The 26,201-nt window shown below is 44.6% G+C and overlaps 6 protein-coding genes across 11 annotated transcripts; 4 read left to right on the top strand and 2 right to left on the bottom strand.

Moving 5' to 3' along the window:
• The first annotated feature begins 1,140 nt into the window (after positions 1-1,140).
• On the top strand, positions 1,141-7,252 carry LOC113143754 (caveolae-associated protein 2-like). The gene is made up of 6 exons (XM_026329450.2): positions 1,141-1,494; positions 2,505-2,645; positions 2,771-2,872; positions 4,060-4,326; positions 5,068-5,220; positions 5,472-7,252. Exons 1-6 carry the CDS (start codon positions 1,267-1,269, stop codon positions 5,817-5,819), a joined length of 1,239 nt encoding a protein of 412 aa, XP_026185235.1. The 5' UTR covers positions 1,141-1,266; the 3' UTR covers positions 5,820-7,252.
• Positions 7,049-11,895, bottom strand: arl11 (ADP-ribosylation factor-like 11). Of its 4 annotated transcripts, none has more exons than XM_033325103.1 (8): positions 11,773-11,895; positions 11,358-11,625; positions 10,915-10,980; positions 10,720-10,835; positions 10,470-10,647; positions 9,131-10,148; positions 8,801-9,013; positions 7,049-8,410 (listed from the first exon to the last, which is right to left on the bottom strand). In XM_033325103.1, the coding sequence occupies exons 2-6, from the start codon at positions 11,388-11,390 to the stop codon at positions 10,020-10,022; spliced, it is 522 nt and encodes a 173-aa protein (XP_033180994.1). In that variant the 5' UTR covers positions 11,391-11,625; positions 11,773-11,895; the 3' UTR covers positions 7,049-8,410; positions 8,801-9,013; positions 9,131-10,019. The 4 variants fall into 4 exon arrangements, with proteins under 4 accessions (XP_033180994.1, XP_026185239.1, XP_033180995.1 ...); XM_026329454.2 differs by having other exon boundaries at positions 8,813-9,013; XM_033325104.1 differs by having other exon boundaries at positions 8,813-8,949.
• On the top strand, positions 8,205-9,408 carry ebpl (EBP like). Its single transcript, XM_026329453.2, has 4 exons — positions 8,205-8,413; positions 8,508-8,577; positions 8,831-8,969; positions 9,159-9,408. Exons 1-4 carry the CDS (start codon positions 8,237-8,239, stop codon positions 9,400-9,402), a joined length of 630 nt encoding a protein of 209 aa, XP_026185238.1. The 5' UTR covers positions 8,205-8,236; the 3' UTR covers positions 9,403-9,408.
• Positions 11,896-11,904: 9 nt separating the features above from the next.
• eef1b2 (eukaryotic translation elongation factor 1 beta 2) lies at positions 11,905-14,503 on the top strand. Its single transcript, XM_026329451.2, has 7 exons — positions 11,905-12,036; positions 12,760-12,882; positions 12,965-13,103; positions 13,182-13,248; positions 13,622-13,747; positions 14,165-14,232; positions 14,363-14,503. Exons 1-7 carry the CDS (start codon positions 11,957-11,959, stop codon positions 14,447-14,449), a joined length of 690 nt encoding a protein of 229 aa, XP_026185236.1. The 5' UTR covers positions 11,905-11,956; the 3' UTR covers positions 14,450-14,503.
• A 350-nt stretch (positions 14,504-14,853) lies between these two features.
• On the top strand, positions 14,854-20,665 carry zdbf2 (zinc finger, DBF-type containing 2). 3 transcript variants are annotated; one of them, XM_026329448.2, is made up of 11 exons: positions 14,940-14,981; positions 15,630-15,729; positions 16,070-16,110; positions 16,194-16,224; positions 16,506-16,602; positions 16,704-16,861; positions 17,006-17,552; positions 17,663-17,788; positions 17,868-18,244; positions 18,559-18,709; positions 18,777-20,665. In XM_026329448.2, the coding sequence occupies exons 3-11, from the start codon at positions 16,089-16,091 to the stop codon at positions 19,635-19,637; spliced, it is 2,370 nt and encodes a 789-aa protein (XP_026185233.1). In that variant the 5' UTR covers positions 14,940-14,981; positions 15,630-15,729; positions 16,070-16,088; the 3' UTR covers positions 19,638-20,665. The 3 variants fall into 3 exon arrangements, with proteins under 3 accessions (XP_026185231.1, XP_026185232.1, XP_026185233.1); XM_026329446.2 differs by lacking the exon at positions 16,070-16,110 and having other exon boundaries at positions 14,854-14,981; XM_026329447.2 differs by lacking the exon at positions 16,070-16,110 and having other exon boundaries at positions 14,886-14,981; positions 15,617-15,729.
• Positions 20,666-20,816: 151 nt separating this feature from the next.
• dytn (dystrotelin) lies at positions 20,817-24,340 on the bottom strand. The gene is made up of 13 exons (XM_026329449.1): positions 24,276-24,340; positions 23,979-24,183; positions 23,813-23,898; positions 23,460-23,539; positions 23,316-23,387; positions 23,073-23,236; positions 22,744-22,855; positions 22,503-22,636; positions 22,181-22,322; positions 22,045-22,091; positions 21,823-21,964; positions 21,116-21,554; positions 20,817-20,927 (listed from the first exon to the last, which is right to left on the bottom strand). Exons 1-13 carry the CDS (start codon positions 24,307-24,309, stop codon positions 20,833-20,835), a joined length of 1,752 nt encoding a protein of 583 aa, XP_026185234.1. The 5' UTR covers positions 24,310-24,340; the 3' UTR covers positions 20,817-20,832.
• Positions 24,341-26,201: the final 1,861 nt, after the last annotated feature.

Raw genomic sequence — 26,201 nt, 5'->3', positions numbered from 1 at the left:
CTTAATGAAAATATAATTTACATTTTTTAAAAATGAAAATGAAAATAAACATAATATATAAAATAAAACACTAACATTAAGTAAAAAAGCGTCAACTGGTTATGAAGGGGTTAACTCTCTCTCTCCTCAGTTTCTGCCTGAAGCCAGTGTCTCTCGACCACACCCTGATGGGAGGGGGCTGTCACCATGACGATGAGCAGAAGGGGGGCTGTCACCCTAATGACGAGCAGAAGGGGGCTGTCACCATAACAACAAAACAGGACTGTGTTGGTGAGTGGAGAGAGACACTGTCGGGCTACATCTCTCGCCCTCTCTCTCTCTCAAGCTCTCTCACCCTCTCACCCTCTCTCTATCTCTCTCTCTACTTACCTCACCCTCTCTCCCTCCCTCCCTCTCTCTCACCCTCTCACCCTCTCTCTCTCTCTCTCTCTCTCCTCTCCTCTCTCTCTCTCTCTCTCTCATCTCTCTCTCTCTCTCTCCCTCCCTCTCTCTATCTCTCTCTCTCTCTCTATCTCTCTCTTCTCTCTCTCACCCTCTCTCTATCTCTCTCTCTCTCTCTCTCACCCTCTCACCCTCTTCTATTTCTAATATCTACAGTCTAATATATTAATTTTATGGAATACTTGTAATTTTATGTATATTATATTCATTTTTATCAGTACTTTGTCAGATTACTACACATTCTTTCTAAGTTCAAAATAAATCTATTTTGAAGTCTAATCTAATCTATTTTTTATCTTGTGCCATTATAATGTATTTTTTCTGTGTTGATGATAATGTTATGATAAAATACCTTCTGTAGGTGGATTTTGTCTTACAGGTACAGGCAGAAAACAGTTTTTTACATGTAATTTGCTGAATATTTCTGTTTTACAACACAAAACCTGTTGTTCTCAGTGTGGTGGATTATTTTAGTGTTTCCAGTCTGTTGCTAATATTTTAAACTTGTCTTTTATTCTGACAGCTAGAGAAAACAATAAATGTTACCTTTTCTTTCACAATAAAGGTCTCAGTGTGGCAGTAAAGGTGCAGTCTGTCTTTATTTAGAGTGTGTGGCAGTGAAGGAGTTAAAGGTGTGGACGCTTCCACAGTGAGGAAGTTGGATGGAAAGTTTCCCTGAGCCAACCAATGGGAGAGCAGCACACACACACACACACACACACACACACACAGAGCCAGCGGGCAGGCAGGCGAAGAAAAGTCTCCAGTGTTTTTCTGCTGCAGGAAAAGTGGATTTCTTCTAACTTTTGGTTCGACAGTGTCAACATGGTGACCACTGAGACCCACCAGAGCCAGGACCTGATGGTCCCTACCCAGAACCAGGACCTACAGGACCAGCAGGAAGAGGACCAGGCCTCTCCCTCGTCCGTCCTGGCTGAATTCGACCTGGAAAAGATGAGTCAGGGTCCCGTCAACGCCATCACGGTCCTCACGCTGCTGGACAAACTGGTCAACATGTTGGACGCCGTGCAGGAAAACCAGAACAAGATGGAGGTGAGCCAGAGTCGGAAACCACACCTGGAGACCAGCTCTGAGTGTGGGGCACTGTACAGACTCCAGTACAGACATGTTCAGTACAGACTTTGTTTTCCTCATGTTTCCAGCTTCAGGCTGAAAAACTCCAGAAAAATCTGTCCACACCAGATTCTACTTCAAAAAGAGATGATTTAGTTTAAGCTTCAGCTTGTAAAGTTTCCAGGTTTAGACTCAAAACCCAAACAAACAAGTCTAGTTCTCTGGTCTCTGTGTTTTTTTTCTGCTGGGCAAAGACAGTACAGACACGTTTGTCCTGAAAACCATTCACACCAAACTCAACTTTAAAAACCTTTAATTTTACTCTTTTCCCCACAGTCCTGATGTTTGCAGGTTCAAGAGCAACAACATTTAAAACCTGTTGATTCAAAGCGAAGGAATTAAAACAGCCTCACAAACATCCTAGAGATTTACTGTCATCTGCTCCTTCACAACTTCCCGCCCTCGCCTCTCTGTCTGTAGCTAATTACCAAATTACAGTTTGTGTGTGTGGAACCAAAATGTCTTCAGCTCATTTCAGCTGCGGCGAACGATCAAAAGTTTAGAGATTTAAAAATGAATATCAGCTGATTCGTAAACTCTCCCACATTTGCATGAGCTTCAAAACGCATCATCACATGGATCAGGCTCAGGGTCTGGACACAAACATCGTTTCTTCACTTTGACCTTTGGCTGCATTTTTAAACAAAGCGTTTGGCTGGAAACCAAAATGCTGCCTGCAGACAAACCCAGGCTGCTTCCTGTTTCCCACTTCAAACTAAAAGCTGATTGAGTTTTACTGACATGCAAGAACTCGTAACAATAGTAGGCCTACATGTCAGGAAATCCAGTCTATAAGTTACATGTTTGACCTGTTCTGTCGTAACAATAAGAAAACAGATCTACAGTCTGTTGAGTCGGACTGTTCAGACTGATCCAGCAGACCCCTGACTGGTCACTGGTTATTGATCGGTTATTGACGTGTGTTTCAGGCGCACCAGGTGGAGATGGAGGGCGTGGTCAGAGGGATCCAGGCTGATATGACCAAACTGTCCAAGAGTCACAGTCACACCTCGAACACCGTCAGCAAACTGCTGGACAAGAGCCGCAAACTGTCTGTCACCATGAAGGAGGTGAGTATGTCACAGCTGCACCTGTCCCACCGCGACACACCTGTCTAACTTCACTCGTACCAGATAAAGTTACAGGTTCTCTTCTCATTGCACCTGTGAGATGTTTTAAACCTGTCGTGTTTCAGGTTCGTGAGAAGATGGAGCGTCAGGGTGTCCAGGTGAAGAAGCTGGAGGCGAACCACGCCCACCTGATCCACAGGAACAACTTCAAAGTCCTCATCTTCCAGGTCAGTGAGCCTGCGGGGGGTCAGAGGCCAGAGGTCAGGTAGAGACCGAGAGTGAAAGGTAGACCAGGATGGTCTGAGACATTTGCACATGTAAAGCCAAACATAATCCAAAGCTCTGGAAAAGACCGTTTAGATTTTGTGTGGAAGCTGAACTTGGAAATTAAACCTTTAGTCCAACAGGGAGGACAAAGTCTGAAAGTCCTGTGAGTGGGATCAGAAGCTCCAAAGACACTTCCGTCAAGAACAACAGGGGAACTTGTAAAAAAGCAGTAAACCCCAGACCTCCTCCACAAACGGGGTCTGATGTGAGGACACTCGACTCATCAGTGTCAGACAGTTTTCTATTTTCAGCTCGGACTCACGTTTGTCTCTGCCTGATGAGGATTTTCAGTCCATGACCTTATTTGGTCGTCAGCTGCTGCAGGAAATCGACCGCAAAACTTTATCAAAAACCAAAAGAGAGACAGAGTGAGGTTTCGTCATGCGGTCTGGTCGTCATGGTTACAGTCAGCGGACAGTAATTTTACACAATAAGTGATTATGACATGAGTTTTCTGGTTCATGACACAGTAACAGCCTCACAGTGTAACCACTGCAGGTAACTGTGGGGTAATACTAGCTCAAACTACAAATACCACAGAAAAACACAAGAAACTGTAGTTTTCTTCAGGGACTCCAGTCTGCTCAGTCAAACTGAGGCCATTTACTGAAGTTTATAGTAATACTGTAATATCTTTGATACCTCTGCAGTAAAACTGCAGCAGCTGGAAGTAAACCTCTGCCTGTCAGTACTGCAGTATCAGCGTGTACACGAGTGTACTGTGTGGCTTTTCTCAGCACCCTCCTAAATACCCAGCATTCCTGAGTCCATGTGTCAATGTGGGTGTGGTTCTCTGCTCTTTAACCCTCTCACTGCTGTTTAACCGTGGCAGCTTTCAGCCCAGCTCCCCTGGTCTTCATCTCCCTGTGGGTTTTTTTTTTTTTAAAATCAGACTGGACTCTACTGAACAGTACTATGTGGACAAAACTATGTGGACATCATATTTGAGCATTACATTTGTTAGTCTTTACTAGGTCTGTACCGAGTCTTAATACCAAACCTTGGTGACACTGTAGAGTGAGGCTGCCCACAGGTTCCCAGAAACCTCAGCCAGATCTTCCTGAACACCTGTCTATCTCTACCTCAGGAGGAGAACGAGATTCCCACCAGTGTTTTTGTCAAGGACCCTCCTCCGTTCCCTCGTGATGAGATTTTGGAAGAAGGTGAGGAACCGGCGCCTGGTGTTACTGATGGGAACCAGTCTCAGGAGGGAGGGCTCCACACCATCGACCTATCATCTGACGAGGATGTCGGTCTGGAGGCGGAGCTAGATGATGAGGAGATGTGGCCTCATGACCTGGAAAACATGGAAAAGTCGAGAGCTGAGAAATTGAAACGATCCAGTCTGAAGAAGGTAAGAGCCTCAGACTGACAGACCGACAGGTGAACAGACAGAGTCACAGGTGAACAGACAGACCGACAGGTGAACAGACAGAGTCACAGGTGAACAGACAGACCGACAGGTGAACAGACAGACCGACAGGTGAACAGACAGACCGACAGGTGAACAGACAGACCGACAGGTGAACAGACAGACCGACAGGTGAACAGACAGAGTCACAGGTGAACAGACAGAGTCACAGGTGAACAGACAGAGTCACAGGTGAACAGACAGAGTCACAGGTGAACAGACAGAGTCACAGGTGAACAGACAGAGTCACAGGTGAACAGACAGACCGACAGGTGTACAGACAGACCGACAGGTGAACAGACAGACCGACAGGTGAACAGACAGAGTCACAGGTGAACAGACAGACCGACAGGTGAACAGACAGAGTCACAGGTGAACAGACAGACCGACAGGTGAACAGACAGAGTCACAGGTGAACAACAGACGACAGGTGTAAGAAGACCGACAGGTGGAACAGACAGACCGACAGGTGAACAGACAGACCGACAGGTGAACAGACAGAGTCACAGGTGAACAGACAGAGTCACAGGTGAACAGACAGAGTCACAGGTGAACAGACAGACCGACAGGTGAACAGACAGACCGACAGGTGAACAGACAGACCGACAGGTGAACAGACAGACGGACAGGTGAACAGACAGAGTCACAGGTGAACAGACAGACTGTCTCCCTCCCTGTGTGTAGGTGGACAGTCTGAAGAAGGCGTTCTCCAGACAGAACATCGAGAAGAAAATGACAAAGATTGGAACAAAGATTGTTTCTGCAGAACAACGAGAGAAGATCAGACAAAAAACCTCCAGCCTGAAGGTTTCACCTCTGACCTTCAGCATCAGGAAGGTAACTGTATCCCCCTACTGATTACTATTTTTAATGCATATGAATTATACTCCATGAATCTAATTATTAAATGTTCTAAGTTCACATAACATTTTCTAAAGGTACTAACAAAGTTCCCAACACCTTTTCTAACATTACTTGTTTTGCTAAAAGGTTTCTCTATAGTTCTTCCAATACATTTACTTAATGTTCTCTCAGGATTCCTCTAAGGTTTGTTCAAGTTTGTGTAACATCCCTGTTTGTGTTTTCAGCCCCGCAGCAACTCTGACCCTCAGCCTCCTGACAACTCTGCTCAGACCGGGGAGTTCATCACCACTGAGGCCGACATCCAGGTGTCCCCGCTGGGCAGCACCGACCAGGAGGTCCCCATCTCGGAGGTGTACAGCCAGCCGGCCCTGGAAGAGCAGGAGGAGAAACAGGAGGAGCTGAAGGAGATTGAGGTGATGGAGGAGGTTGAGGAACGTGAGGAAGCGCCAGGTATGGTGGAGGCGGATCTGTCAGTGGTTTCAGAGGGAGTCAGTCAGGAGTACGCTCTGTCCTCCACCCTGCCCCAGGAGGAGAAAGGAGAGGAGAGGGGAGGTGAGGAGGAGGAATCCTAAACTCTCGTTAATAATCAGATAAATTAACGACAAAACAAGTTGGAGTCCATTCCATTTTTAGATAAATCCACATCATCTTTCATTTTGGGTCTGATGCTCAGACTGATCCCACTCTGGTACCAAACAGAACCAAAATCAACCTAACAGAACATCACATATACTGGTTGGCCTGTTATGTTCACAAAAAGTTCCCTTAAAGTTCCATGAAAATCCTGAAGATTCCTCTGAAGATCTATCAGGGTTCCTCTACATGTTTTTTTCTGACCTTTATGCTAAGCTAAACTAAGCTAAGCTAAGCTAATTAGCTTAATGTTTGCAGACGTGGGAGTCGGATAAATCTGAACATCAACTTTCAGACAGAAAGATGAGAAATTTTATGAAATGTGGAACTGTTCCTTTAACGTTTAGATATGTTTGGTAATCAATAAATACGTTCTAATATATATATAAAACTCCATGTATCTGATCATCTGTGCTGAGCTTCACATGTAAACCTGAACCACCATCTCCAAACTTTACCTGACAGACAGGAAACAGCCTGTGAACCGCAGATTTTCAGATTAAAGTTTCATATGACGTAGAAGACTTTTATTGTGGAATGATTCTGCTGATCTTATTTGAAAACATGTGGAGACACATGGTTGTTACTGAACAGATACTTTATAATTTCCTTTTTACTTGTATTAGCTGACTGCTAACTGATAACCAATAATCAGCTGATCAATAATATTTAACGTATATAAAACTGAAACCTGCAGCTGTCAATCATCCTGATCAGGAGCTCTAGAAGTGGTGCTAAACATGCAAACACAAATCGTTCCACAAACGTTCCTGTAATGTTCCACTAACGTTCCCCTGACTTTCCTCTAAGGTTCCACTTAGGTTCCCCCAGGGAACGTTTCTATGACATTCCTGTAAGACAACCCAAAGGTTCCTGTGGTGCTGCTCACGTCACGTCTTTGTTCTGAGACATTTATCTGAGCAATAAATCAAGTTGAATAACTGATTTGTCATCAATCAATCGATCGATTGATCAGGTCAGTCTTCTAGTCTTCTGTCAATGTGCTCTATTGTTTTTGCCGATTTCTGCACTGATCAATAACCAACCTGATGCTTGTTTAGATGCTTATTAACGACACAGAACTATTAATAAGTGTAACAGTGATGATTAACAGACCTGATCAAACTGATTGATCCGTGACAGTCAACTGGAACCATCCACTCTGATCAATGATGTTGTGTTTTTATTCCAACTGTCTGCTGTGCTCAGGTTTGACGTCACTGTTTTTCTTTTATTTTGACACAATAAGAAACTTCGTGCTGCCAAAGAACATTTCCTGTTTGACTCGACCTACCTGTCAAACTGTCAATCAAACAGGTGTATGACACTCACCTGAACCCTCTGTGTAAACAATAAAGTCCCTGTAACCCTGTTGCGTTTCCAGGGTCTCATTTTAACTTCACTTCCTGTCACTTTTTCTTCCAGTAAACTGAATATTATGGGATTTTAAACATCTAAACAGACCAAAATATTTAATTACTGTAAATAACTGAATTGCAGGTTTAGATTAAAGTTGATATAAAAGTATAAAAAGTAAAATCATGAGGTTTAATTGTTTTAAATCATAAAATATATTATTGGTTAGTTAAAGCTGATGAACCAATCAATCACATTGATTAGAGATTATTGTACTGTGTCAGGGCGCACTTTGTCACCTCCTGCTGGAGGAACTCTGATTAAAGAGAGCTTCCATTCATTCCTATTGAAAGCGATATTATTGTATTGTTCTGCAGTTGCACGTTTTAGTTTTTCTGTTTTAAAATGTTTTAATGGAGTTTTTCATCTGAAGATCTTTAAACTCCTCAAATAAAAACAAGAGCTACACAGCAAAGATCTAAAAGAGGAAAAAAGTCTTTATCAGGATAAACTGTATCACTATTTATATTATTGCTCTTTTAATCTTAAAAGTGATTGGGATTATATCTAGTACTTATTTAGTAATACATGTCTTATATTATCACAGTATTTGTACTATTACTTAAACTTTACTTTTATCTCTTTTTAAACAGTGAGTTTTGTTTTTAAATGTTTTTATCCAGAACCGATACCTGGTGCTATGATATTGAAGTTCAAACATTCAGTGTAAAACCTGTCTGGTTTCTACTGGGACTCTACCGTGACCTTTGAACCTTGTCAGAGAGTCCGATAGTGGGGCGGTCTCCCAGCAGCCAATGAGAGCTCTGTATAGGGCCTCGGGGGCAGGGCCTTGAAGGAGCAGACCAATAGACATAGACGTGGGTGGGGGCCTCACACCACAGTCTCACAGTTTAGTCCAAAATTTTAACACGAGTTCAAGTACTACTGCAGAGTACTACATGTAATACTCCTGACTCCACAGTACTCTGTCTGGTTGCACATGGACTCAGGAGTGGCTCTCGGCCTCTCTCTGGTCTCAGTCTTGTCTCTGTTAGCGTGTAGCATACAGGTGTTAGTCGCCATCCTGCTAACACACAGGTATGGTGGGCGGAGCTCTGCGACGGACAGGTGGATCCTGCTTTGGCTCTTCTATGATGTCATCGTCCACCTGACGCTGGTATGACCAATGAGAAACAGTTTCACATTTTATTACTGTTTATTTCTACTTTATTGTTGTTTGTTTACATTGATGGCTGTCTGTTTGTTTTTAGGAGGGTCCGTTTGTTTACATGTCCCTGGTTGGGACGGTGGAGACGTCTGAGGGTCCTCTGGCTGAACTCTGTGAGTTACTTCACTATTTCCATGTTGTTACTTTAAAATACAGTCGTTCTATATCACTTTTGTCTTTTTCACCACATTCAATTTAAAATGAGACTGGTTGTATTTAAGTGTTTTCATTTTATGTAACTTTATATTGGTACTACAGTATATTTCTGAGAGAAATATTGTACATGTCACTGCTACATTTACTTTAAGTGTTTTTAATACATTGTGTGTAGTTCACCTGTCAGCCCACCTGTCTGTCTGTCTGCAGGGAAGGAGTACGGTAAAGCCGACAGCCGCTGGCTCGTTTCTGATCCGACAATCGTCTCCGTAGAGATTCTGACTGTCGTCCTCGATTCTCTGCTCGGAGCACTGCTCATACACGCAGTACTGGAGGACAAGTACTACAGGTATCATCACTGCATCACTTCCTGTATGAAGTTATTGATCTAATCTATAAAGTGGTAGAAATATATTCACGTTTCAAACTGTATCACATTATTAGCATATAAAATGACAAAAATATAAATGATGTGATCTTACAATGACAAACCTATAACAGTATAAATACCTGAATGAATGTATTCCTGTGTACTCAGGCACTTCCTGCAGGTCGCACTGAGCGTGTGCGAGCTGTACGGCTGCTGGATGACCTTCTGTCCTGATTGGCTGCTCGGCAGTCCCAGTCTGAACACGTCCAGCCGGCTCTACCTGTGGCTCTACCTGGTCTTCTTTAACGGGGTCTGGGTCCTGGTCCCGGTCCTGCTGCTGGTCCAGTCCTGGTTCAGTCTGAAGAGTCTGCACATGCTCAGAACAGGCATAAACAAGAAGAAGAAGATGTAGACGCTTTGTGGTTTTCATTTACAGTTTTTATTTTATGTCATGATGTTTTGCTACAAATCAGTTTATTAATTGTTCACAAAGACCAGTTTTTTTCTGATATAACTTTAGTTATATCCACAGACCAACCAGACACAGACCCTGGTCTTCAGGTTGCTCCAGTCCACTTGTTTAGTCCACATCAGCTGGACTATCAGGTTTCAGAGTTTGGAATTCTTCCTTTACGTAAACCGATCACCTCAGATCAGTTTTGGTTCATTGATTGATTGGACAGTTACAGCTGACACTGTTAACAGGCAGATTTGGGCAGTAAAACTAAATTCTAATTGGCTGCCTGCTGAGGTCATTGGACTAAAGCAGCAGAAAAACTAAAGAAATTATCCTTTTAAAATCTGATTTTCAATCAGTCAGAACGATCAATAATCATTATCACTACACATGTCGACCTGTTTTCCACTAAAATGAGTCATTTTGTTTTTGTCAACTTAACATATTCATCTTGTTAAATAATAAATTTTACAAGTTTTAATTGTCCTCTGCTTCACAGAACACTCCTTCTTCTTCTTCTTCTTCTTCTCCTCTCAGTCCTCCTCTTCCTCTTCCTCTTCCTCCTCCTCTCCTCAACCTTTCTTGATCAGGCGGTGGACTGAGGTGAAGGCCTGCTGGAGGCCCAGGCCAGTCTGGGCACTGCAGGCCTGAATCTCCCACGACCGTTCGGTGTAATTGTTGAGGTTCAGCTTGGTGGAGATCTGGGGGGGTGGTGGAGAAGAAAATAAAAATGAGCAAACAAGGACACCCTCACACCCTCTCTCTTTGCTCCCTACCTAGGATGCCTCCTTCTTCATCTGTCCTTGCTTCCTCACCAGAAAGCTTTCTGGCTTAGATTCCTAATTAGGACTTTCCTCCCACTCTCCTTGTTCCCTAAAAAGCTTCCTCTGTCCTGCCACCTAAACTGCAAGTTCAGTTTTTGTCTTGGTAGAACCGCCCTGACTCAGATTCTTCTGGATTATTGTCACAGTCTGATAAACAGGCCCAGGTATAACTGGATTTGGTAGGTTTGGGTTTCGTACCTCCTCTATTGTCATAGAGTTCGGCAGATCGTTCTTGTTGGCCAGAACCATCAGGGGAACGTCTCGTAAATGCTCTTCACTCAGGACCTTCTTCAAGGCCTTCTGGGCCTCGGGCAGCCGACCAGGATCACTGCTGTCCACCACGAAGACCAGAGCCTTACATTCTTCCAGGTAGAACCTGGACAAGAAGGAGATGTTTGTTTTTGTTTGTGTGTTTGTTCTTGGTTGGGGTCAGCATTTACATTTTTACCTCCAGTTGGGTCTCATGCTCTTCTGTCCTCCGACTTCCCATATGGTCAGAGACGTCTTCTTGTCCAGGTCTAGATTTCCTACATTGAATCCGATGGTTGGTGACGTGACCACCACCTGCAGGGCCACAGTTATTCATTCTCACCTGGACACACACCAACATTTAGAATTATCTACCTGTCCACAGCAGACTCACCCGTCCCAACAGCAGTCTGGCCAGCAGGGTGGTCTTCCCAGCCGAGTCTAGACCCAGGGCAACCACCTGAAAGGAGGTAAAGTTAGTCTGGACCACGGGAAACTGTATCCCCAACAGCAGTCAGCACACGAAAACCAGGTTTTGTCTGCTTATATCAACGTGTGACTGGGTAAACTCAGGATGACCTTTAATGTGTATGAACATTTTATTCACTGACTTTAACAACAATAACAACATAAACAGGAAGTTGAAGTTAAAAACATATTTCAGCAGTTTAGAGTTAAAACTTCCAGACTAATAAAAATGTCAGTCTGAAGTGTAACTGAGAATAAAGTCCTGCTCGAACAGAAACACTTTATTGGACTTTCTGCAGTGTCTGTTGTAAAGAACGCTGAAAAACGTCAACATGGACGAGCAACAGATGAAAAGACAGGTGGGTTTACCTGAGGAGAGGTGGAGGACCGAGCCTGACCCATCACTCTTCTTCTTTTCCTATAAATTCCTTCTCCTTCAGTCTTGTGAAGCCTTCGGACCAACCAATCTGAGCTCACCTGTGTACCATCGATCTCAGGTGTGTTCAGGTTGAGTCATGTCAGCCCAAAACAGAGCAGCGTCCAATCATTGCAAGGCCTGAGACGGTGTGACAGGTCTGACTGCATTTTTGCTTCAGACGGTTTGAAGCAGTTTTAACCCCAGACTGTCTCACTGAAACTGACAATGATCCATAAAAACCAAACAGGTTCACATTTACAGCAGCTCAGACACTTACACTTCCTGCTGCTTAAACATTTTATAGAAACTTTGAAATAAAGTTACACACTGAGCAGATCAGCCACTATATTATAGTTATTTATTCACCTAGTTTCTGGGTCCCCCATCGGCTCCTCCGCCTCCTCCAGGTTCAGCGGAGAGGAGGAGGAGCCGAGTCCGCCGAGGAGGGGTCTGTCTCCGGCTATAAAACCAGCTCTTCCCGCCTCCTCCTTCCTTCTCCTTCGTCCTCCTCCGGCGTATCCTTGTAGACTCTCCCCGGTTCTTCTTCAACATGGGCTTCGGTGACCTGAAAGCGGCCTCCGGCCTGAAAGTGCTGAATGACTTTCTGTCGGCCCGCAGCTACATAGAGGGGTCAGTCCTGCAGTGACATCCCGGTGCGTTAGGAAACAGTGGACACAGCTGAAACTGCCGCCATCTTGGCTCCGCACTGAGCTAACACGCTTAGCTAGCGGCTAGGAGCTATCTGACAGGCTGTTGGCGTCACATAGAGTTCAAATGTGGATTTAAAGGCGACACGAAGCTGTGAAATGTTAGTGGTTCAGCCTGGGAGATACGTGAACACACGACAGACGTTAAAACGTAGTTTTAGTTAATTTCTGGTTCAGTTTGATGTGAATTAGCGGCTTCACACTGTTGTTAGCATAGAGCCACATGGTGCTAACATGCTAACTGTTGTATCAAAGTGCAGAAACAAACTCATTAAAAGGATATTATTTAATATTAAGACAGTGCTTTAATGTTGGTCAAATTATATTTAACAGCAGCTCGTCTTTATTCTAATGGTGACGATATTAACGTCCACATATTTAGTGAGATTAAAATTATGATAAACACTTAAAGCTGATCATTAATTGGTTGATCCCGAGGTAAATTAATGTGAAAGCAGCCAAATCTCGCGATAAACTCCAAACAATACAGTTCCTGTGCAAAAATGTAGTGTGTTAATTGATTTAAGTGGCTTTATGGCTGCAGCTTATTTCCATTAGTGATTTCTCAGCAGTTGATAATGGAAAAGAAACAAATGTAACCTACCAATTGTCTCATAGACTGATCAGGCTTCATGCTTGTCTTAAGGTTTGTCCCCTCCCAGGCCGATGTGGCGGTCTTTGAGGCCATATCCACGCCGCCCTCAGCTGACCTGTGCCACGCCCTTCGCTGGTACAACCATATCAAGTCCTACCAGGACCAGAAGAACAGGTGAGAACAATGAAGGTCACACCTTTGTACCCCAAGCTTGATGGCATCAGTGACGAACCGATCCTCTTTGATTTCCTGTCAGTCTTCCAGGTGTGAAGAAACCTCTGGGTCAGTATGGCCCAGCAGGTGTGGCCGACACCACCCCTAGCTCCGCCCCCGCCGCTGCCTCAAAGGATGACGATGACGACGATGACATCGACCTGTTCGGCTCTGATGACGAGGTGAGTTCTGTGACACAAGTGAGTGTGTGATGATTTGTTTAAGCCTGTTTTTAACTCTTACTGGGGTTTGTCTTACAGGAAGACGCAGAGGCAGCCAAGCTGAAGGAGCAGCGTCTGGCAGAGTACGCCGCCAAGAAGGCCAAGAGTACGTTGCTACACATTGACCAGAAACAATCGCTTATCAATCGGACACAGTATTGCCTGCGGTGAAGAGACCAAACTCACCTGTGCCTTAGTTTTTCATCATAAAGTCAATGCACCCACATTACACTGAGACTAATGCATCAGAACCACCACGTTATTACAGTCAGGTCATCACTCATGTTGAGGTTTGATGTGGTTAAAAGCTTTGTTTATACTCTGCTGCCATTGGTTGACTCTCTGTGATGATTTTCCAATCACCATCTTTCGGCTGACAGCCTGATGGACGCCTTATTTATCTGATGAGAGTTTTGTCCAATCAGAGCTGTGGTTCAGAGCCGTTTCCGTGGTAACCAAATCCTCTCCATTTTCTTCAGAGCCCGCCCTCATCGCCAAATCTTCAATCCTGTTGGACGTCAAACCGTGGGATGACGAAACGGACATGGCCAAGCTGGAGGAGTGTGTCCGCAGTATCCAGATGGATGGGCTAGTCTGGGGACAGTGTAAGAATACTACATCAGTACTACAGACAGTATTATTGCCATACACATACAGTACTGCTATACACAGTTTTCAAATACATGAAGCAGTTATGGGACAGTCTAAGAATACTACATTAACACTACACACAAAGCTCATCAGTTTCCACCAGCTTTGGTTGAATGTGACTGATGGGTATTGATTATTAGTATAAGCCTGCAGAGCTGATGATGATTTAACTCACCATCTTTCGGCTGAATATGTGATGGACATTTTATGATCTGATAACTCTGCAGATTAAAATTATTATTGTTGTTAATAACAGATTAATGTGCACCACACAGGTCTCTGGTTGATTTAATAATTGATCTGATGTGTATCTATATATATATATATATTTTTTTTTTTTTATATTATTTATTTATTTATTCATCCTGTAGCCAAATTGGTTCCGGTGGGTTACGGCATCAAGAAACTGCAGATCAACTGTGTAGTTGAAGACGACAAGGTGATTTTAAATGAATCTTTTAGATGCATGTGATGCTTTTAGTTTGTGGTGAATGAAGATGAATGATCTTTTATGTAAAGCTTGGTGCTGAGTAGGTTTTGATTTTTAACCTGTGTTTTGTGTGGCTCAGGTGGGCACAGACATCCTGGAGGAGCAAATCACAGCCTTTGAAGATTACGTTCAATCAATGGACGTCGCCGCTTTCAACAAGATCTGAAATGACAAACCTCAAATCATGTTGATAATAAAAAGCACTTCAGCACAAAATAAAGTTGTTTGTTTGGCTCTTTGGTCTATGACAATAAGATTTTTAACTCCAGGTTTCTCCACAGTAAAGTAAAATTCACCAGAATTTGCTTTGTATCTTGAGATGTTCAAAAACCTGTAAAATGTTTTAAGTTCTATTCACCTACATGAAAGTGAGTTCTGATGGGATTAAAATGCAGAATTCGAATCAACTAATTTTAAGTCGCATGTACATAGTTTTTAAGAAGTTGGTTCCAAAAAGTGAAGGTTTTATATTTTTAATATCCATGTGAAAGTTAAATTTGAGTTCAGACAATGTTGGAGTTGTAGTTCACGCTCGGACCTGGCGGTGGCAGCACTTCTCTGCCGCTACGTCACATCTTCCTGCTCTGCCGGAGTTTAAGCAACAGAAGAATCAGACCGGAAACTAAACAGCTGCGGAGCAGTGCGCGATATAACAAGCTTTTAATCTGTGAACATAAACAACAAACACTCAGCTGCAGGTAAACGATCTCATCGATTTGTGATTATTAAATATTCGCGCCATTAACCGGACTTGACCAATCAGCTCCTTTGTACGGCCGCTGATCAGCCAACAGGCTAACAGCATGCTAACAGCTAGCTAGATGCTAACGCTAACATCAGCCGTAACTGCGGTGCCACGTCACCAGTGGCGTCATCATGCTTACTGTTAACCCGGGTTAACGTGAATTAACACGGGTCAACGCGAATTAATCCAAATTTCATGAACCTGATCCAGACCAATAGGTTAACTGCTACTAATTAGCAGCTGCTAGTTAGCTTCTTGCGGGCAGCCAATCAGGGGAGGTGGAGCTGAGCTGTGATTGGTCAGAGGTGAGGGAAGACTAAATTTAAATAGAAAAGTAAATAAATTGTTTTTCTATATAAACAAACTTCGAATCATGCTTTATTAAAACCGAGTCAGATACATTATCTACAGTTTGTATTCATTTCTAACAGCAAATAAAGAAACTTAATTAAACAAATCAGTTTTTATCCAGCTCTTTTTTCTAGTTAGTTATTAAAGTTAGTTATTAAAGTGGTGAACTCTTATTCTAACCAGTTAAAGTAAATAACTGGTTCCACTGATCTTTTCTGGCTAATACAGTAAATCCAGTTTGTTTCTTCAGGCTCATGGAGGCTCCACCTGTGTTGCTCACCTGGTTACTGCTGGTGACAGCATGGAGTGCTCTGATTGGACGGATAAGTCACTGACTACGCTTCCTCCAGGTGGGTTTAACATTTAGTACAAATATTTAATAATTCACAGGTGGATTTCCAGTGTATGTATATGGAATCATTATATAATTACTTTCAGTTCTCTCTATGAAATAATATATAAGACAAACTAGGTCTTCTACACAGCAAGAAGGTAAAAAGTTTAAACCAGGATCTGAAATACTGCAAAGTAACTGACCTTTGGAAACTTTTCTTTTTACTGTAAAAACATTAAGAACTCTGTATACTGACCAGTTAATCTGTATCATACAGTTTTTTTAAAAGTATTATTATTGTTTAAAGACATATGTTTAAGGTTAAGAGGAGGTTAAGTAATAAATGTGTGTTTCAGCCTCACAGTCAGCAGCAGGATGTCAGACTCCTCTGATGAAGGTAAAACACAAAGACACAAAACAACATGTTTACATGTATTTTGTATTTCATTTACCAAGTTATACTGTGTGTGTGTTTGTCAGATGACCAGGGGAAGGTGCAGTCTACTAGTCGGTGAGTCTACCTGTACGTTATGGTACTATAGTACCCGATGTTCTGAGGTCAGGTCTTTCTGTTCACTATCAAGACTATCAAAAAAAAATTATAAACAATGTTGCAGAGAAGTCAGAAAGTTTAGCAGCTAATTCTACAGACAGGTGAGAACATTGTAAACATGGACTCACTGCTGGAGCTGCAGCACACCTGGACTCTGCGTATGAGGATATAAGTGTCTATATCAAATTTAAACATGGATTATTGATCATGACAGATTAAAGGTATTCTCTCTATGACAGCATGTGGGAAGATTCTCAGCCGGGTCCGTCCCGGTGTCAGCCCAGCAGACAGGGATACTGTGGATACTGCAGAGTCCTCTACAGCAACCTGGACCAGGTACAAACTCCACACACCCCTGACTCTGTTCTGCAGTCATGTGACCTGAGCTGTCCAATCAGAATGAATAACCTGTCAACATCATCACACACCTGTCTCAGCACCTATCCAGTCTCAGACACCTGGATTCAGTCCAGGCATCCTCCAGAAGCTCCAGCCTAGTCTCCTCCACCAGCTGCAGCAGAGCCAAGCTAACCCTGCTGGAGCGCTTCCTACAGGACGTCCATCAGCACCACCCGCACAGTTACAGTGATCCCAGGTAAGAAAAACAAAGACACCTTTATCACTACAGTGACTTTAGGTAACAAAAACACATGTGGCCTCACCTGTTGTAAACAAACACACCTGCCTTCCTCCAGTCTAAATAAACCACAGAGGTTTTCTGTTTACATTTTTGTCTCAGGCCATCCCACGCTGACCTCCCATCAGTCTCTGCTCCTCCATTGCCGAGAGCAGAGCTTGATGAAATCCGTTTCTCTGATGAAGACAGCCGGTCACTAGGCACCCGAGAACACCTGCCCAGCTCTGACGCCTCATCGTGTCAACCAGCCAATCATCAGGGAGATAACAACAACCGCAGCCACTCAGGAGAGAGAATCACTGAAGAGGCCAGTCACAGTCAAGAGCGGCTCTCTGCACCAATCAGAGAGCAGGAGGAAGGAAGGGCGGCCCCCACAGAGCCTACATACTCACCACAAGCACAAGCTCTGCCGCCACAGACTACAGCCACACCCCCCATTCACAGGAAAGCGCACAGGAAGACCAACAGGAGGAAAACCAGCGACTCCTCATCCCCACCACCCCTCAGAGGTACGGGTCCTGGACCCAGTCCTGATCGCCCCTCGGAGCTGAGGCCCTGGCTGCGGTGGCAGAAGGAGCGGAGGGAGGCTCAGAAAGAGGAGGCGTTCTCCTCGGACCACAGCGACCCTGTAGAGCAGACCATCGAGGAGGTTCGTCTCTTCACACCGAGCTCTCGCAACCTGAAATATAGTTTGGATGTTACCATGTCACAGATCTCATTGATCCAGATAATTATTGTCATGTTTGTGTTGGATCTCAGGTGATCCAGCTGTGTTGTTACGGCGTCAGTTCCACTCCGTGCCAACAGGAGGAGGCAGAGAGCTTCCACTACAGCCTCCCTGTCTCCATGGAAACACAGAGTGATGACTGGGACTCACCTGTGCAGGTACCTGTCTGTCAGCTGCTGGATGTCAGAGTTAGTGAGTGACCTGGGTGACCTATGATGCTTTAACTTTTCTCTGCAGTTGGTTTTACGGGGAGCACAGACACTCAGTGATACAAAGCCGCCACACACACCTGTCCAGGTGGGACAGACGGAGGGGCGGGATCTGAGCAGTCTGATGGATGTTCAGGTGGATCTAGAGGACCAGGTGTACTCGTACCAGCTTGACTCCATCCTTCACAATGACCAAACAGAAGGTGGCAGGGACAAAACAGACCAGGGCTTTTGGACTCTGCCCATAGAAGAGGTCCTGCCAGTCCCCTCGCACATCCCAGAATCCTTCAGGGGGAAGTCCTGGGCCCAGATCGAAAAGGAAGATGAGGACAGGGTTGAAAAACTGGTTCGACAGTTCAGACGAGGAAGATATATCTGCTATTTCGACAGCGAGTCTCTGGCCAGGTAACATGTACACGCTCAGATATACAGGTACATACATGTATTGCAGTAGTGTGTGTACATATACTCTGATACTGTATTAACTGACATACTATAATACTGTGTAAACACTCACATTTACTTTAAGATACATAACGCACTAACATATACTGCAATACTTCAGCATTAGTATATACAAAAACATACTTTACGACATTTGGTGACGTACAGTCTGACATTTATTGCAGTAAAGATGGACACTGAGCTGAAACCTGATACCTGTGCTCAGGTTTTATTACTATTTTATTTTGTGTTTCTGATGACGTCGTCACTGACAGGTACGGCAGGAGGAGCCAAAACAAGAAGGGTTGTGATGAAAAGAAGGCGGGGTCAGACACAGGTGTACTGCCCTTATTGGAGCGAGATGCCGATGACTCTGTATATGTGAGGAGGAAGAGGCGGAGCTTCAGGGTGGCGTCCCGGTGCCAGGTGAGACAGACGGAAAGTTTAAAATGTTTCTGAACAACTTGGTTATGAACTGTTTTTGTTTCTTTAGGTGGTGAAAGTCAGTCACGGCACTCAGACTGTCCGAGTGGTGGTCCCAGCTGTCCGTCAGCAGGCTCCAGAAGCCATGCCCATCAGCATCCCCACAGCCAATCAGGAAACAGCAGAGAAGACGCCTGAAGTGCAGATGTGGCGCAGTCTTCCTCCGTCATATTCCAGCATCATCACACCTGTGCAGCCTCGCACCACCGTGGTCTACCTGCTCTGCTCCCCATTAGGCCCCTCACCCACCTGTCCATTAGCAGCAGGCTCCGCCTCCAAGCGCTGCAGGAAGAAGAGGCGTCCGCTGGATCTGCAGGGGTTAAAGGTCAAATACAAACGACTTCCTGTCAGGTTCTATGATCCTGGCACCAACCGGATTCTGAGAACCCCCCCTAAAAGCTTACTGTGGCGCCGAGGCCCCACCCACTCTGGCCCACCGCCACCCTGTGTCCGTCAGCTGTTTCGAAGCCTGAGTCCAGACTTGAACACCGACAGACCGCCAGGGGAGGGGTCTACAAGTTCCTCCAGGGTCAAAGGTCAGAAGGCAGCAGACCCCCCTTTCAGCTTCCTCCTGAGCACGCTCAGTAGGGATTCAGCTCAGACTGACAAACCGGACACAATCAGGAGGCGGGGCCGGACAGTTAAGGCCCCGCCCCCTGCACCACACAGCAGATCGGAGAGGGGGAGGGGAGCGAGGCGGGAGAAAACACGTCCCCCACTCTCCACCAGGAGAACCAGGACTCAGGCCACGCCCCCCCAACCCCGGAGGGAAGGCCTGCGACGAGCGGCCCCCTCTAATCTGCCACACCCCCCGTCACTTCGCCGGGGCAGAGCCCGGAGGGGGCGGGGTTGCGAGAGGGTGCGAAGGTAGCAACACACCTGGGGGGTATTCCAGTAAGCGGGTTTAGTGAAAACTCAGAGCAGTTTAACCCTGAGACCATTGAAAGTCACAGTAACTGTCTTATATCCCACTTTGAGCTGCTGCCAACGGCTTTATCCACAGTGAATCGAATCTGAGCTGCAATGATGACGGCTTTTATAGTCGTCATACGAATGGGTAACTTAGAGTGGTTAACTTAGAGTGGGTAACTTAGAGTGGGTAACTCAGGGTTCATCAACTCAGAGTTAAGTTCAGAGTGTGTTAAACCTGCTTTCTGGAAGACCCCCTGGTCAGGCAGAGACACACCTGGTCAGGCAGAGACACACCTGGTCAGGTAACAGCCTCATTCATAAACTAAGTAAAGAAAAGATTCTTTCTAGCACTTGGGACATTTATTGATTTTTGAATGTTTCAATCATTACACCTGATCAGTTGGATCATCAATCAGTCAGACGTTTTTTGATGCCCAAAGCTTTGAGAGCGTAACAACATCTGAGTGAGTAGCAGACTCACATTTATTAATAATCTATTACTATTATTGATTTTGGAACGTTTATTGATACCTCAAGTCACACATGGATCTGGTCTGGATCTGGACCTGCTGGTCCTCAGATGTGGACTGGCTCTGCACTGGTTTATAAATGAGGCTGGTGACGCCACCAATAAAATAAGATCATCTAATCAATATGAAACGTCATCTTTACATGTGTGTACAGTTTTTCATTTATGACAACTTCCAAAGTAAAAGTAGTTATTTTTCTAATGTGTTAAAAATTAAAACATTTTTACTTTTTGTGAGAAAAACGATAAAACTTACATTTTTACACATTTAAAATAAGGATTATTAGAAAGTAAAGACTTTTATTTTGTCAAGAATAACATTTTTCATTTGTCATTTTAAATAACGCAGGTTGTTTTGAATCTTCTGAATACTTCAATGTGCACACAAATGGAACATGAGAGTTTGATTAAATTAAATGATTTTATTCTAATTCTGGCAGCTGTAAACACACCTGAAGCCTGTGTCAGGTGCGATGGCCTCTGGTACCTTTTCTACAGGTGTTGTTGTTGTTTCTGATTGTTGATGTTGTTGACATCTGAACTTTTTCTACCTTTACACCCGTGTTTATTTAAATAGCTTCATGTTGAATAAACTCTTTTTATTACCTGGAAAAGACTCACCTGGTCAGTGTGTGTGTGTTCTCACAGTGTCCACCAGATGGTGTATCGAGTCTCCCACCTGGTCGGCAGCCTGTAGAAGCTCCGCCCACTTTCTATCGCCTAGAGACAAAAAATATATATGTATTATTTCATTTAATCAAACTTGTTAAAACTAAACTGCAACAGCAGAAAAACTAAGTTTGACATCAAATGAAAACGTGAGAGACAGAGAACAGTAATAGTTTGGATGAATGGAACAATATAATTATTCAATAGCTCAATAAACTAATATTGATCATTTAAGAAACCTGTCTCTCTCTTTTTCCACCTGTCAGCCTCCATCATAGTCTTCAGTCTGTCTACAGTTTCCTGCAGAAGCTCCTCAAGACTACATGTCCCACAATCCCCGTCGTCTTCTTCAGACAAACATTTGTCTTCTCTTTGTTGCTCCGCCTCCTCTGGTCCATCCACTTGTTCTATTGGACCACAGAGATACATGTCACCTGCAGACCCCTCCTCCTCATAGTGGAGGTCATGTGATGTGCCATGGTGGACTGTGGGAGACGGAGTTTTTCCATGCTCTCTCCACTCATCTTCTGTCTCCAACACTTTCTCTTCCTCCTCCTCCTCATCCTCCTCTTCAGTATTGCTCGGTGTTGGCGTGAAGTCGTCTGTATCCGTGTTCTCTGTGCTGTTGGCGTGTGGCGTGTCGCTGGCGTGTTGCTGAGCCTCCATGTTGTTTAAAGCCTGAAGCAGAGAAGACGTGAGGCAGGTAAAAGCAGCATGTGGGCATGAAAGTCCAGAAAAGAAGTTGTGACCATAATAACTGAAGATGCAAACTACGACTCCCAGGATGCTTTTCATCAACCAACAGGGTGCTGATTATAACTACAAATGGTGGAAGTCGTAATCTTGTGGTCACTTTTCATCTTTGTGCTCATTTTGTCCTCACGTTTCCTTATTACATCACTGACCAAATAATTTTTTAAAGACACACCTGTCCAGGTGTGTTCACCTGTGTGAGCATGCCCTGCAGGCGCACGTTATGTTGCCTTAGTGTCTCCATGGTAACCTCCATCTCCGAGCACCTGTCCTCCAGCATGCCCTGCTCTGATTGGACGGTGATTCGCCACGCCTGCAGCTGCTGCTCCAGCAGCCTGGAGGCAGGAAAATAAACAAACAGGTGATAAACTACGAATCTGTGTCTGTGATTGGTCGTTTGTGGTTTCAGCCTCACCATTTATCTCTCTGCAGGTTTCGGACCTCAGTCAGCAGCGTCGCCGCCTGCTCGGCAACAGACACATTTTATTTTACATTATTTTATACAACATCTATAAACATACACAGTGAGGTCATCAGAGGTCAAAGGTCACCTGCTGAGTCTCCTCGTCAGTCTGCAGCGCTTTAGACACAGATGAGCAGGAAGGAGGACACACTGAGGCATCATGGGAAACAGCCCCATGATTGACAGCTGGGTCTGCCATTCGATTTGAGGCGTCAGGAGGGGGCAGAGCACTGAGTGTGTTTGATTTGAAAGAAGGTAAATAAAAGGTAAATAAAATCTAGGAAATATTTGCAAACTTCATTTTGTTCAACTGTAAAAATCCTAAACTTGTGTGTAACAAAAAGACAAAACGTAGTGAGTTATTTTAATAAAAGTGAAGCTGTCAAACACTGACTTCACACTTGTCCCACCTGTTTGGCGTCTCCCCTGGCTCCGCCCACATCAGGACCCTCCTCCTGTCAGTTTGCCTCTGATTGTATCGCCATGGCAACAAGGTGTAGCGAGCGCTGCGCACAAATGAGGACAGAGATTCCTTCCAGGTGGGCTGACAGACACAAGCAGAAGATCAGAAAATGTGAAAAGGTAAAGGTCTGTAGCTTCACCTGTCTGTTTGTACTTCTGTCTCACCTCAGCCTGTCTGTGATTTCGTACCTGAGTGCAGAACTCGAGCACTGGGTGTTGGGCTTTGTGTTTCCTCGTCTGCCGGTCTGACAGGAAGCAGTTCTGACACACGTGGACGTTCACACACTTCATGCAGCGATACCTGAGCGCACACACAGGAATCGATGCTCAGACAGAGAAATTTACTGGCCAACTTGTCTCACCTGCTTTATTTTATCAGAACTCCACTGATTGGACCATGTGACAGGTGTGAACTAAATAGAGTCTGATTGAAACTCAGTTCTGTTAGATGTAGAAATATTAGAAGTTCTGATTGGATAATGTTTTAGCTCTGCTCTGATTGGTTGATGTGAGGTCACCTGAGTCCCGTGATGGGGAAGGTCTTGCAGGTGTGGCAGCGAACAGCATGACTGACGTTCTGACTGACACACAGCTGGTACACCATGGGTAACCATAGCAACAGGCGTGGCTCACTCTGCAGCCACGACAATACGTGTTTTCTGCTCACCGTCGGAGTCGACACCTGAAGAAACACTGACTCAGTGTGTTGTCATGACAACCAACGATCACCTGCAGATGAATGTTTTCTCGCTGGTTCTCACCTCGTTGAAACACGACCTCACCGCCGTCTCCACGCCGCCAAATACTGCTTCCTCCTGCACCGCCGCAGGAACCTGAACACATACACGTTAGAGAGAACACAAGGAGAGAGGCATGCTGGGAAATGTAGTCTGCACTGTTGTTACCTGGCTAAGGTCCAGTAACAATGATGTAAGTCCAGACCTGCTGATGGATCCTGAACTGCTTCTTGAAACTCGGACCAGAGCTAAAAACAAACACTGAGTATTTTACTCTGAAGGAAACAGTTATAACATTACAGCTAACAGGAGTCGTGTACTTTATTTTGAAGGTCACAAAGGGTCAGCCAATTCAACAATTTATCAACAAATCTGCAAAATCTACAGTAAATACTCCAAAATAAAATGTAGAATTTATTTTTTCAAAATGTACTTCCTGTCAGAGCAGTGTTTGTTATTTAAATGTTATACTTTTATTTTTTCATCTGTAAAGCAGGAGACCTTCAGACGAGGTTCCTCACCTCTGTATTTTGCCAGCGGACTGTCTGCAGAAAGAGCGATCAGAGCAGTTTGAAGAGACACAGCAGAAACACGACCAGCTCGAGTCCTGAAACACAAACAAACAAACAAACAAACGTGTCCCTGCGGACTGAACCTGAACACAACACTTCATTTTAATAAACTGACCTGTCAAACAGCCTGAACATCAGACTGCATGTCTCTTCTGGAGCCGCCACAGTCACATGACCTGGCACTTCCTGTGACACGCCCTCAAACATCCTGTTCAAAGTCGCCGTCACTTCCTCCCTGTTCAGCTCCGCCTCCTCTCGATGCTGAGCATCACCCACCAAGCGAAGAGCCGCCACGATGTGACGAACGAACACGGCATCCACTAAAACACAAACACTGTGGTCACATGACTCCAACAAAAGGTGATAATGACAGTTTGCATGAATGTAAAAATAAAAGCGCGGTGCGACTCACTGCAGCAGAGTTTCTGCAGAGACAGAAGCTTCATGGCGACTCTGTAAACGGACGCACGGATTTCATTCAGTCCCTCTGCAACAAACCAAAACACAAAACCCTTCACTGTAAGAGCTTAAAGCTGAAGCTCAGGAGTGTCATTGAACGCCTCCTTCACTTCAGCAGCAATTGTACATCTGACTCTGTTTTTTGACTTTGACTCAGCACAGCCCAATAGAACCCATTAGAACCCAGCAGAGAAGAGTTTACCGACGTTCTCCAGGTCCATGGCGAGTTTCTGAAAACACAAAACATCAGTTTGAGACATTTCTGATGGTTGTACAGTGGATTTTATCATGAACGGCCTGAGCTTTAAAACACAAACAGGAAACAGGAAGTGAAGAAGAGCAGTTTATGATTATTGTCAATTATAATATTTTCTGAACAGTCCATGAGTTGAACAGAACAGCAGCAGTGGAGAAACTGAGCTCAGCACAGCAAACAATGAAGTTTACTATGACAATAACGTCATCACCTGATTCGCACATATAACAACATAAACAAACAAAGATCAGTTATTGTCAATTAAAACGATTATTGCTGTTGGTTTCACTCATGTTTCAAAGTAAAACTCGCTCACCTTCCTTCAGCCGGTTGGACTCTACACAAACCAAACGTGAAGCTGCTGAATGATGAATGAAGGTTTCGTTTATCATCACAGCTGCCTCTCACCTGTGAGCCCCGCTCACCTGCTGTCCATGGACCAATCAGCAGCCAGCTGATGCCACCATCACTGAACCCAGTGAACAGGAACAATTGGTGATCATCTCCAGGCTACAGGGAGAAGAGAGTGATCACATGATTCATCACATGATTCTCAGGTGTTTCTAACTCACTGACATCAAGGGGGGAAAAGCGCCCTCTGTTTGACAGAGTCCAACTTACAACAACATCCTGTCTCCAGTCTGCGTCACTATGAAAACTTCTCCCAACATTAAAACCTGATTCATGTTTTTTCCAAACAGTCTTAAAATCCATTCAGAGTTTCTGCTCTGGTTCTTCTGTTTTACTCTGCAGCACTTTCTCACATCAGGCAAATTTACAGTGACAATCAGTGAATTCACACACGAGCAGAACTCAGGGTGAAGTGAGGCCAGGGCTGGAGCAGGTGGACTGAAGGACAGAGTGAGAACATGAGGTGGTCCAGGGTTCTGATGGACCAAACTGCAGAAACTGATCAACAAGAACAAAAAACAGACCAGATCACAATGAACCACTGATTAAAGCAAGTCAGAGAACAGACACCTCCTGGAAAGGAACTCGGTCCTGACCCTGCCCATGTATTCTATTTTCATTTGGTTCCCCTGCATCCTGCTCTATGACCTTTGACCCCCACCTCTCCCCAATGGATGCTGCTTTCAGTTTTAGATGCCGATGTACAGCATTGCATTTGTGCAGGGAGGCTGACTGACGGCTGATTTGAATGAATGTTTAATGAGCGTGGGCCGAGTGGCCTGATGATGAACAACAAACCGGCTGCTGTGGACGAGCTGCAAACACACACTGTGTTTTCTGTTTGTGTTGGTTGCAGACCTCCCCGGCTCTTTGTCTCCAAACTGAAGCTCATTGTTCATCTTTGGGTCATTCTAGGGCGACACACTGTAGCTCGTTCTTCTTCTGGACTGAGCTAAACGACAGAACACAGAGCCTCTCATCCAGAGCCATCACCTCATCGGCACATCAGCACCAGGCCAGAGGGGGGGACGCCCTGATACAGAGTCTCTGACCGCTGGGCTGCAGTCTTCCTTTGAACCAGACTAAGTCTGCAGTTACCATCAATATGCTAACATGCTAATGCTACATGTCAAACCTGTGAAACAGCTAAAGGTAAACACGGCGTACACCTGAGGCTGATGGGAACTTTGTGATTTCTGCTGGTGTTTGGTC

The sequence above is a fragment of the Mastacembelus armatus genome, unplaced genomic scaffold (assembly GCF_900324485.2).
Source record: "Mastacembelus armatus unplaced genomic scaffold, fMasArm1.2, whole genome shotgun sequence".
NCBI lineage: Eukaryota > Metazoa > Chordata > Actinopteri > Synbranchiformes > Mastacembelidae > Mastacembelus > Mastacembelus armatus.
The sequence above is the reverse complement of the archived record's forward strand: the minus strand, read 5'-3'. Positions and strand labels throughout refer to the sequence as shown.

Coding starts and splice junctions, on each gene's coding strand:
- arl11 (XM_033325103.1), bottom strand. CDS start 11,390: ATGGGTCAGGCTCGGTCCTCCACCTCTCCTCAG. Junction 10,981..11,357: donor GGTCCTCCACCTCTCCTCAG/GTAAACCCACCT, acceptor ACCTCCTTTCAG/GTGGTTGCCCTGGGTCTAGA. Junction 10,149..10,469: donor ACTCTATGACAATAGAGGAG/GTACGAAACCCA, acceptor CCACCCCCCCAG/ATCTCCACCAAGCTGAACCT.
- ebpl (XM_026329453.2), top strand. CDS start 8,237: ATGGACTCAGGAGTGGCTCTCGGCCTCTCTCTGGTCTCAGTCTTGTCT. Junction 8,578..8,830: donor GGGTCCTCTGGCTGAACTCT/GTGAGTTACTTC, acceptor GTCTGTCTGCAG/GGAAGGAGTACGGTAAAGCC. Junction 8,970..9,158: donor CTGGAGGACAAGTACTACAG/GTATCATCACTG, acceptor CTGTGTACTCAG/GCACTTCCTGCAGGTCGCAC.
- dytn (XM_026329449.1), bottom strand. CDS start 24,309: ATGAAGCTTCTGTCTCTGCAGAAACTCTGCTGCA. Junction 22,856..23,072: donor TTCCCCATCACGGGACTCAG/GTGACCTCACAT, acceptor GTGTGCGCTCAG/GTATCGCTGCATGAAGTGTG. Junction 22,092..22,180: donor CTGACGAGGAGACTCAGCAG/GTGACCTTTGAC, acceptor GTTGCCGAGCAG/GCGGCGACGCTGCTGACTGA.
- zdbf2 (XM_026329446.2), top strand. CDS start 15,681: ATGGAGTGCTCTGATTGGACGGATAAGTCACTGACTACGCTTCCTCCA. Junction 16,603..16,703: donor TCTACAGCAACCTGGACCAG/GTACAAACTCCA, acceptor CACCTGTCTCAG/CACCTATCCAGTCTCAGACA. Junction 18,245..18,558: donor GACAGCGAGTCTCTGGCCAG/GTAACATGTACA, acceptor CGTCACTGACAG/GTACGGCAGGAGGAGCCAAA.
- eef1b2 (XM_026329451.2), top strand. CDS start 11,957: ATGGGCTTCGGTGACCTGAAAGCGGCCTCCGGCCTGAAAGTGCTGAAT. Junction 13,104..13,181: donor TGTTCGGCTCTGATGACGAG/GTGAGTTCTGTG, acceptor TTTGTCTTACAG/GAAGACGCAGAGGCAGCCAA. Junction 14,233..14,362: donor GTGTAGTTGAAGACGACAAG/GTGATTTTAAAT, acceptor TGTGTGGCTCAG/GTGGGCACAGACATCCTGGA.
- LOC113143754 (XM_026329450.2), top strand. CDS start 1,267: ATGGTGACCACTGAGACCCACCAGAGCCAGGACCTGATGGTCCCTACC. Junction 1,495..2,504: donor AAAACCAGAACAAGATGGAG/GTGAGCCAGAGT, acceptor CGTGTGTTTCAG/GCGCACCAGGTGGAGATGGA. Junction 4,327..5,067: donor AACGATCCAGTCTGAAGAAG/GTAAGAGCCTCA, acceptor CCCTGTGTGTAG/GTGGACAGTCTGAAGAAGGC.